At 34.0% G+C, this 11,272-nt stretch overlaps 1 protein-coding gene across 1 annotated transcript in view; it reads left to right on the forward strand.

Annotated features, from left to right (window-relative positions):
* Positions 1-11,272, forward strand: part of IFT74 (intraflagellar transport 74) — a 111,195-nt gene that overhangs the window by 51,092 nt on the left and 48,831 nt on the right. The window contains exons 8-11 of the mRNA XM_012646308.1: positions 1,263-1,325; positions 5,719-5,862; positions 7,057-7,097; positions 9,768-9,847. Coding sequence (XP_012501762.1) covers positions 1,263-1,325; positions 5,719-5,862; positions 7,057-7,097; positions 9,768-9,847 — 328 coding nt within the window. The remainder of the gene's footprint in view (positions 1-1,262; positions 1,326-5,718; positions 5,863-7,056; positions 7,098-9,767; positions 9,848-11,272) is intronic.

An 11,272-nucleotide genomic window follows, 5' to 3' on the forward strand; every position in this document is an offset into this window, starting at 1 on the left:
AGCAGCAAACCTTTTACCTGCTATATCCCTGATTTGAATGGCTATGTTCCCTAATCATATTGCTTAAATATTAATTTTTTTACTTTAATGTCTTTCATTGATACATAATAATTTTACATATGTGTGGGGTACATGCGATATTTATTATATGTGCACGCATATAATGTGTAATGATCAAATCAGGATAATTAGGATATCTATCACATCAAACATTCATCATTTCTTTGAGTTGGGAACATTCCAAATCTTTTCTTAGAGCTATTTTGAAATATACAATGAATTATTGTTAACTATAGTCACCCTACTGTGCTATCAAACACTAGACTTTATTGCTTCTTATCTGACTATATTTTTGTACCCATTAACCAGCCTCCCTTTATCTGCCCTCCCCTCAGCCCTTCCCAGCCTCTGGTAACCATCATTCTACCCTCTACTTCCATGAGATCAACATTTTAGCTTTCAAATATGAGTGAGAACATGTGCTATTAAATAAACAATTTAGGTGCCTGCTGAGAGGTTATTGAGAATCCTCCCAATGTTCAGTCATGATCGTGCCTTTTCATGCCCGGATGACCCTTAACTAAAGAGTAAGCAAAGAATTAGACCCCATAAATGCCAATAATGAATATAGTTTTACTTTCTCAGATATTCCTTCACTGACAATTTAGTATAATTTTTTATTTCAGAAAAGATTTATAAAATACCATGAAGCATTGAAGAAAGAGTATTATAGAAATGCCAAAATACTACCAAAATATAGTTAATCTTGTACAGGGCTTATCAATGAATAATCATTTTAAGGGTCTTATCCTAGGAGTGAACCATGTTTACTTGTGTATGTGTGTGTTTGTGTATATGTTTATATGGTATAGATCTTGACCTTAAGAGAAATTGGGCAAAAATATGAAAATATGGTTTAAAATCAAAATTAAAAATCATAACTTTAAACAATGACATCATTAATTTGAAAACTTCTTATGTTTGATGTTCTCAGAACACAGTAATGATTCACTATGAAAAGATCTAGCTAACTTTGGCAAGCTCATGAAATTTTTTTCAAGATAGATGGCAAGGTTTGTGGGAATAATGACAGACATTGGCAAAAGTAAATATAATGAAATGTTAATAAATTCTAGTCAAAATGCAAGATACTGGTTTAAGATGTTTATAAAACTTACTTAGTCACATCCATATGTGAGAAATGGAGAAACAAATTATTCTTAATGTAATTTGTATTTATATTGACTGTTTTTTTTCCTTAGGAATTAGATACACTTCAGCAACAACTAGATTCACTGAACATGAAAAAAGAGAGCCTAGAAACTGTAAGTATAAAATCAAATAAGGGTTCTTAATACTACTGAGTTACAAAAGATAATTCAGCCAAATATTTTAATAGAACTCATTCAAGTACATATTTATTTAGCAGTATACTAACAGAAGTTCAATACTTTTTCTTTTCATTCAGGACCACAAAGATCTTAGTTTGGTAATAAATTAGATTTAATTATTGAGTACTGGCCAGGTACAGTGGCTAAGGCCTGTAATCCCAGGACTTTGGGAAGCTGAGGCGGGAGAATCAGTTAAGGCCAGGAATTTGAGACCAGTCTGGGCAACATAGTGAGACCCTGTTTCTGAAAAAAAAAAAAAAAAAGTTAGCTGGGTGCAGTGGCATGCCTTGTAGTCCTAGATACTCAGGAGGATGAGGTAGGAGGATTGCTTGAGCCCAGGAGTTTGAGGTTACAGTCAGCTATGATTGATGATGCCACTGCACTCTAGCCTAGGTGACAGAGCAAGAAGACCCTGTCTCTATAAATGAATGAATGAGTGAGTGAGTGAGTACCTACTGTGTACAAAACAAATCATTCTGCCCTGTTGGGGCATACAAATCTAATGGCAATTTAAAGACACATATACCAGAGACTAAAAACAAATGAAGAGGGAGAGAGAAGAGTTAATCACTTTAAGGAAGTTAAAGTTTGCATTTGTTTTCTTATTCACTTATTTAAAGCAATTTTTAATTCACAGCACAAAACACTTTTATGGTTAACAAAATTGAAAAAAATAAAGGTAAAAAGTATCTGTTTTGTTTCCCTCTTTCTAGACAGAACTACTCAAAAGACATTTATTGAGTGCTTAGTATGTGGTTTTTTGAGCTTTTTACACATATCTCCAAGCATAGGCGTTTAATCTTCACAACAATCTTGTAATCCCATCTTGGTTTTACAGTCGTGGAGAACCTCAAATGGGGTTCATACTTCATATGCTGTCTGTAGCTTTTTTTTCACCCTAACATCCTATCTTGAATGTTTATTCACATTAATTTTTAGAAATCCCTCTCATTATTTTAAATTATGGAATTATATTACATTGTATCATTATAACAGCCTTATAGAAGAAACAGTGATTATTGTTTTCTAAACAATGCTCCAGTGAAAATGTACATTTTATACAGTTATATTAATATATCATAAGATTAATTTCCCTCATTTTATTGAAAGGTATACCCACTTCTAAAATGTAAGATCGTCAAATTGCCTTTCTTTTTTTGTTGAGATGGAGTCCTGCTCTGTCACCCAGACTAGAGTGTAGTGGTGTGATCACGGCTCACTGTAGCCTCAAACTCCTGGGCTCAAGTGATCCTCCCACCTCAGCCTCCCAAGTAGCTGGGATTACAGGCGTGAGCCACAGTGCCTGGATAATTTTTTAAAAAATTTTTTGTAACGGCCGGGTGCCGCGTGGCTCACGCCTGTAATCCTAGCTCTGTGGAAGGCTGAGGCGGGCAGATTGTTTGAGCTCAGGAGTTCGAGACCAGCCTGAGCAAGAGCGAGACCCCGTCTCTACTAAAATTAGAAAGAAATTAATCGGACAACTAAAAATATATAGAAAAAAAATTAGCCAGGCATGGTGGCGCATGCCTGTAGTCCCAGCTACTCGGGAGGCTGAGGCAGAAGGATTGCTTGAGCCCGGGAGTTCGAGGTTGCTGTGAGCTAGGCCATGGCACTCACTCTAGCCCGGGCAAAAGGGTGAGACTCTGTTTAAAAACAAACAAAAAAAAATATTAAGGTGGTTTTCTATGTTTGTTTTCCATCTGTAGGTACATTTAATTTTTATTTCCTCGTATCTCTGTGGTTATAGAAATATGCTTTAAGGAAGAAGGACCACATTTATTATTAACACAGCCAGCTTGCAGAATTCCTCACTGTCTTTTTTTGGAGTGGGTAGGAAGGAGAGGGCCAAGTCTTATTTCACTTGGCAAATTTAGTTTCCATAGGAAGAAGTGTATGCTATAACCTTAGATTTAGTTTTGTACTGATGCCACCCTTCTTTGGCTTGCCTAAAATAACATGAATTTAAAAAAATTTACAGTATTCTCAAATCAAGATAACATGTCACTAATTCTATTTAACTTTTGCCAGATCTATTTGTATTTATTTATTTAGGACTTGTTCTTCAACAAAACATGTCAGATAGTGGTCAATCAACTGATATTTATTGGTTATCTACCTTGTGTTCACTACTATTTGAAGTATTAGATCATGCTGATTTAGTTCACAGGGGTGTGAAAAGATCAGGTGAAGGATAGTCATGAGCATGAGTCTTCAGGCCCAGTATTTTCAAGATGCAATTTGAACAAGTCTAGGATTGTTAGGCAAAAAGGAGAAAATACTATGAAAAAGGAAATCAAAATATTTGCATTTCTTCTATATGTATTTTATCATCATACCTTTTCTTTATCTTATCTGAAGCTCATCCATTGCTTGAGCTATATATTTAACTCATTGCTTATAGACTTTCAAGTATTTCCCTTGTCTACTTTTTCCTTTTTTTTTAACAATTTCTTCTTTTATACTTTCAAAAAGAGGAGATCTTCCCTCTTAAGAATTTGATTTTTATGGTGTGGGCCAGTTTCAGATATCATTGTTAACTCTTTTAGTTTTGTTAATTTGAAAAAGTTATTTAGACCTCAGATCCTCAGTTTCCTCGTCTGTAAAATGGAGATGATAGTACTATCTTGTAGAGTATTGCTTTGAGTATTAGATACAGCACATAAAGAACATGGAGTACATTGCCTGGCACAGAACAAGTGCTCAATAAATATTAATAATAGCTTCAAATGTCATTTTAGTCATTACCACCACCCCCATTCCTAGATTTTTGGTTATCTAATAAATTTTTTTCCTATGAACACACCATATCACAAGTTATAAAATTTTTATTACATCCTTATTTTCTCTTTGTGAACCATAGAATAGTGGTGAATACACAATAACTATTATTACATGTGTTAGTTCCTAGTACTACTGTAACAAAGAGTCACAAACTGGGTGGCTTAAAACAACAAAAATTTATTTTCTTACAGTTCTGGAGACTAGAAGTCTAAAATCAAGGTGTCAGCAAAACCATGCTTCCTTTGAGACTCTGGGTAGAATCTTTCCTTACTTCTTCTTAGCTTCTGACGGTATCTATCAGTTTTTGGCAATGCTTGACTTGCAGCTGCATCACTCCAGTCTCTTCCTATGTCATCACATGGCATTCTCCCTGTGTCTCTGTTGTGTCTCTGGTCTTCTTATCAGGATGCCAGTCATATTGGATTAAGACCCGCCCTAATCACCTCATCTTGACTAAATCTGCAAAGACACTATTTCCAAATGAAGGTCAAATTCACAAGTTTAGGACATTAGAACTTCAACATATCTTTTTGAGGGTACAAAATCGAACCCATAACATTGTGGAAAAGTATATATGTGACTTACTCAAGGGAAAATATCTTTCCTTTAGAGCTGCTGTCCTCAACCCCCAAGCCAAGGACTGGTACTGGTCTGTGGCCTTTTAGGAACTGGGCCGCACAGCAGGGAAGGCAAGTGAGCAAGCTAGGGAAGCTTCATTTGTATTTACAGCTGCTCCCCATCACTCACATCACTACATAAGCTCTGCCTCCTGTCAGAACAGCTGGGGCATTACATTTTATAGGAGCACGCACCCTACAGTAAACTGTGCACGTGAGGGATCTAGGTTGCGCGCTCCTTATGAGAATCCAATGCTTGATGATCTGAGGTGAAGCTGAGGCAGTGATGCGCTGGGGAGCAGCTGCAAATACAGATTATCATTAGCAGAGAGTTTTTGTTTTTTCTTTTTGCTCTCCCATTATCGTAGCAAAGGAAGTATAAAAGGAAGGGCACAAAAAAACAGCAGAGAGGTTTGACAGCACAATAAATGTAATGCACTTGAATCATCCTGAAACCATCCCCCACACCCCCACCCCACCCAATCAGTGGAAAAATTGTCTTCCATGAAGCAGGTCCCTGGTGCCAAAAAGGTTGGAGACTGCTGCTCTAGAGATCACGTTATTGACTTTGAATCAGACATCCATCATATTTTTAAAGTTGTAGATATATTGTTACATTTTATTTTCCATTGGCAGACAGGTCCTATATTTGTTCAGGTCTTATATTTAGAAAATAAAATAAACTATAGCTACCAACTCCTTGTGAATCTTAGACTAAAAATAACTTATGACAGTATACAGGGATTTATTTTCATTCTTCCTGTTTAGAAATGGGCTTTGTAGCATTATTGAGTACTAAAGGTATTTGATATCTATATTTAAAGATGCTGGTAGTTTAAATTTATCCTTATTTTTATAAACTGAAACTTATTTGAGAATAATTTTTGACAAAATTCTAATTAAAATTTTCCCTTTTTTGTTTTCTTTAGGAAATAGCACACTCCCAGGTAAAACAGGAAGCTGTATTGCTGCATGAAAAACTTTATGAGTTAGAATCCCATCGACAGCAAATGATTGCAGAAGACAAAAGCATGGGATCTCCAATGGAAGAGAGAGAGAAATTACTTAAGCAGGTAGGAAAAACAAACATGCTTATTTTAATATGTCAGGTTTTGGTAAATGTGTTGATTTGTTTCATTTCCTCACATAAACTATTTTTTGGTTTAAATTCTCATATATATGGTTTTTGTGCATATTTTGGCTATTATTTCATGTTTTGGATCCTTATTAGGAAAACTTGAAACTCTAAAAGGTCATTAAATATTTAGATAATCTTATTGAAGATATTCTTCATTATTTGTTTTGGGCCTTGTATTTAGAGAATGAAGTGTCCCAAGGCTAATGACTTTTTGTTGTTATTACGATCAGTGCCTCCATGAAGGGAATAGAATTAAAATATCCTATGAAATTATGATTGTAACAAAATTGTGTCACATGTATTCGGTAGCTTTCTTACTTCTCCAAGGCTGGCTTTAGTTTAGCTAAGTTAAAATTAGCATGTTATTTGTCTTGAGACAGCCTAACTATAGGGCCCTTAGAAGAACTGTATGCATATTTGGATACAGCTCTAGTAAGGAACTCCTTTGTGGTCTTAGATTGAGCCCAGTGTGTTTAGAAGAACCTTATGGATCAATTCAGCGACCATTTAAGTGTTAGAATCATTCCAGAAAGGTTTTAAAATCTAGAATCTCGGGAGTTCCTTGGAAAGAAATCAGTGGAGGCTGGGAAGGAAAGAGTGATCTTGTGGTAGGTGTATTAGATAAAATACAGAATGGCTAGTTAAATTTGAATTTCAGATAAGCAATGAATAATCTTTTAGAATGAATATATATATGAAGATGGTAAGGAAATTCCAAATATTCCTTGGTACCTATGTACTCTAAAAATTACTCATTATTTATCTGAAATTGAAATTTAACTGGGCTTGCTAAATCTAGAAACCCTACATTGGGAAGACAAGTGGTCTCAGAAATCCTAGATTTTTATATAAATGGATCTAGCCCTGAAGATGCGTTAACTTGATGTTGCCTTGTGGGTAGGTGTGGGTGTATCAGTTACTACCTTTTATTTGAAGAAGGAAGGAATCGGTGAATAGTTCCTTAGTGATGTTTCCTTTAACTTCAAAGGTTGAAATCTAAGATATAGGTTTCAAGAAAGGGACTGGATTTGACATTTTAGTATAGCATACTCTAGAAGGAAATTATCGTTAAAATAGTCTTACAATAGAGTTATTCTTTAAATATTATTTTCTTTTTATGCCTTTATAGGTTAAAGAAGATAATCAGGAAATAGCCAGCATGGAGAGACAGTAAGTATCTCTGTACTAGGACATTTTACATCAATTCTTCATTTTTTAAATTACATTCTAAAGGTACAAGAGTACATATTGTTATAGGAATTCTTTCTTTGGTTCACATTGCTAATGTTGATACAGCCTTCAATCTTACAGTTTTAAATATTTCTTTAAATGTTTAATTAAGAGCCATTGCACAGTATAATTGCTTTTTTAAAACAGCTTTATTAATACATAATTCATACTTGTAATTCACATATTTAAAGTGTACAATTCAGAGCTTTTTAATATATTCACAGAGTTGTGCAACCATCACCCCAATCAAGTTTAGAACAGTTCAGTTACCCCAATAAAACCCCACATCCCTTAACTATCACCTTCCTCACCCTTCTTCCAGCTCTAGGCAACTAATAATCTAATTTATGTCCCTGTAGATTTGCCTCTTCTGGACATTTTGTATAAATGTAATCCTATAATATGTGGTTCTATATGGCTGTTTACTTAGCATAATGTTTTCAAAATTCATCTGTATTGTAGTATATATCAATATTTCATATCTTTTTATTGCCAAATAATATTCCATTGTATGGATATACCATATTTTATCTACTCATTAGTTGATAGATAATTGAGTTGTTACCATTTTTTAACTATTATGAATCATGCTACTGTGAACATCCATGTACAAGTTTTTGTGTGGACATATGTTTTCACTTCTCCTGTATGTATACCTAAGAGTGGAATTGCTGGCTCCTGTTGTCCTCTATGTTTAACTTTTGAGGAACGTCTAGACTGTTTTCCAAAGCACCTGCACCATTTTACATTTCCACCAGCAGTGTATGAGGGCTCCAGTTTCTCCACATCCTCACCAACACTTGTTATTATTTGTCTTTTTTGATTATAGCCATCTTAATGGGTTTGAAGTAGTGTCTCATTACGGTTTTGATTTACATTTCCCTGATGGCTAATGATGTTGAGCTTTTTTCACGTTCTTATTGGCCATATGTATATCTTTGAGGAAATGTTTATTCAGATCCTTTGCCCATTTTAAAAAAAATTTTTAGTTATTATGGGAACATAATAGCTGTATGTGTTTATGGGGTACGTGTGATGTTTTGATACAGGCATACAATGTGTAATAATCAACTCAGGATAATTGAGGTATCCATCACCTCAAGCATTTATCATTTCTTTGATTTAGGAACACGCTTTTAGTTATTTTAAAGTATACAATAACTTATTGTTGACTATAGTCTCCCTATTGTGCTATTAAATATTAGATCTTGATCATTATATCTGCCTATATTTTTGTACCCATTAATCATCCCCACTTTATTCCCCCCTCCCCTGCTACTCTTCCCAGCCTCTGGTTACCATCATTCTTACTGTCTATCTCCGTGAGATTAATTAATTGTTTTAATTTTTAGATCCCACTATGAGTGAGAGCATGCAAAATTTATCTTTCTGTGCTTGGTTCATTTTGCTTAACATAATGTTCTCCGGTTCCATCCATGTTTTTGCCAATGGCAGGATTTCATTCGTTTTTATGGCTAAAAAAATCTCCATTGTGTATATGTACCACAGTTTCTTTATCCATTCATCCATTAGTGGACACTTAGGTTGATTCCAGATCTTGGCTATTGTGAATAGTGCTGCAGTAAACATGGGAGCTTTGCCCATTTTTTAACGAGATTATTTGTCTTTTTCTTATTTAATTGTAACAGTTCTTTATATGTTTTAAATAGAAGTACCTTATCAGATACATGCTTAGCAAAAATTTTCTCTGGGGTTTTTTTCTCTGAGGGTTTTCTCCCATGGGTTTTTTCACTTTCTTGATGGTACCCTTGGAAGCACTAAAGTTTTCAGTTTTGATGATGTCCAGTTTATCTATTTTTTTCTTTTGTTACTTGTGCTTTTGGTCTCATATCTAAGAAATCAATGCCTAATCTAAGGTCATGAAGACTATGCCTCTGTTTTCTTCTAAGAATTTTATAGTTTAGCTCTTAAATTTATCTTCGGTCCATTTTGAGTTAATTTTTTTATATGATATGTGGTAGGAGTCCAATTTTATTCTTTGTTTGTGCATATCCACTTGTCCCAGCACCATTGTTGAAAATACTCCTTTTTCCCCATTTAATTATCTTGGCACCATAGGTATATGGTTTTATTTCTGGACTCGCAATTCTAGTTCATTCATATATATGTCTGTCCTTATTCTAGTACCACATTATCTTGATTACTATAACTTTATAGTAAGTATAACTGCTTTTCATTAAAATTCTAACTCGTATAATCTTCTACTAATGGTGGATTTTCCGTTATTTTCTAATTTTTGAGACTAATTTGCTGACTTAGTTTAGTTTTTACAAACCTACAAAAAGAAGGTTGTTAAAGATTTTTTACTTTCTTAATATTCCAAGTCAAACTCAAAAGAAGGTTGACAAGGGTCTCCTGTTGAAGTCAGCCAGCCTAATGTTCTCAGAATATATTTCTGCTCCAAACAGGAATCATAAAAAAAGTCTATAAAAAGATTTTTCTCTCTGAATTTATAGTATTGTCCTCAGAATAGGGCATATTAGTTCTAGATATTGTTTATGCAACTTAGAAAAGATATCCTAACATCATTAAATGTTTTACTCAATGTCTTCATTATCTTTATAAATTCATTAAAAATATTTTCAACAGGCTAACAGATATAAAAGAAAAGATAAATCAGTTTAATGATGAAATTAGACAACTTGACATGGATTTAGAGGAACACCAAGGTAATGTTTCTTGTATTTTTATAATGTAGCTTAACAGATACATAGCAGTATTGGTATAGTATTAACCAGTATCTCAGGGACTATTTAACTACCCAGGATTTATTATTTCTTTATGACATTACTAACTTTATTAACATATATACTAAATATTATAAGTAATATTAAAGCAATTTTTTAAACTGAACAAAAACTTGAAATAATTACGTAATGATAAGAACTTAGTTTTCCAAAGCGGTTTTTTATAAAAAAGGAAGTAAAATGGTTTAAAGTTGTTATAGATTCTTAAGTTATACTAATTCAATATGGGCAACTATTAATTAATGACAATAACTGGTAGTATTGGAGGAGGTAAGGATCTAATCACAAATACCGCAGATAACCCAGAAAGAATTAATTCCCCAGCCAGGCCCAGTAATGAAGTAGCAAGCACTGATCATGCTGATTCTTCTCCACTTTACCCAGTGATGAAGTCTGAAGAACCAATGAAGGGACTAGAACACTTGAGGGAGGTTGGGGTCTGAATAAGTAAAACTTCTATGGCGAGGTTTGGGAGCCACTTATGTGTGCTTGGTGGAAGAGGTTGGGCATTACAGTTTTCTAGTCAGCTTCTCCCTAAGGGAGAGAAAAATGGGTTTCCCATGATATTTTAAAAACAGTTTAAGTACAAAGCAGTTAATATACTCTTGGATTATCAAGAATTGACCGTATATTCTTACGCATTAGGTATGGTATGAACAAGTGTGCAATACATGGAATACATAGGAATACATGTATTCCTATTATGGGTAACAAAACATTCATCGTGGGGAAAAAGAGTAGTCTATTCCTAAATTAAGTTTTTAAATTCAATTTTAACAGTTTTGTGTCAGTTTTATTTATACTTTTTCTTGATTGTGAATAATATCATTAGCTACTGTTGATTGATTACATAATACCTGGGCTTGGCACTTTGCAATCTTTGCAAGAATGCTTTGAAACCTTGTTAACTCATTTTATACATGTTGAAGCTCAAAGAAGTTATATAATTTACTCAAATTCCCCCAGCTAGTCAGGAGTAAAGGCCAGATTTAAACCGAGATGTCTTTGCCTCCAAAGCCTTAGTTCTCTTGCTTAAACCTAAATTTGACTTTCTGATATGAAGTATTGTGTTTCTGAAATAAAAATGTTCCTATAAAAGACTTAAATAGTTTTATTTACCTATGGCTACTGATGGCTTTGTATAAGGCAAGTAGAGGCAGACAGACTTTAAGTCCCAGTTATTAGGTAAGTAAACTTGCCTGAGCTTTAGTCTTCTCATCTGCAAAATGAATACAATGGTCCTATCTCACTGAGGTTTATGACTATTAAATGGCATACACAGCAAGGTAGACTAACAATAAGTTGTTAAGACTAAGGTCATGTTATTTTTCTTTTAAAAATATTTAT

The sequence above is a fragment of the Propithecus coquereli genome, unplaced genomic scaffold, assembly GCF_000956105.1.
Source record: "Propithecus coquereli isolate 6110/MARCELLA unplaced genomic scaffold, Pcoq_1.0 Scaffold106, whole genome shotgun sequence".
NCBI classification, from domain to species: domain Eukaryota; kingdom Metazoa; phylum Chordata; class Mammalia; order Primates; family Indriidae; genus Propithecus; species Propithecus coquereli.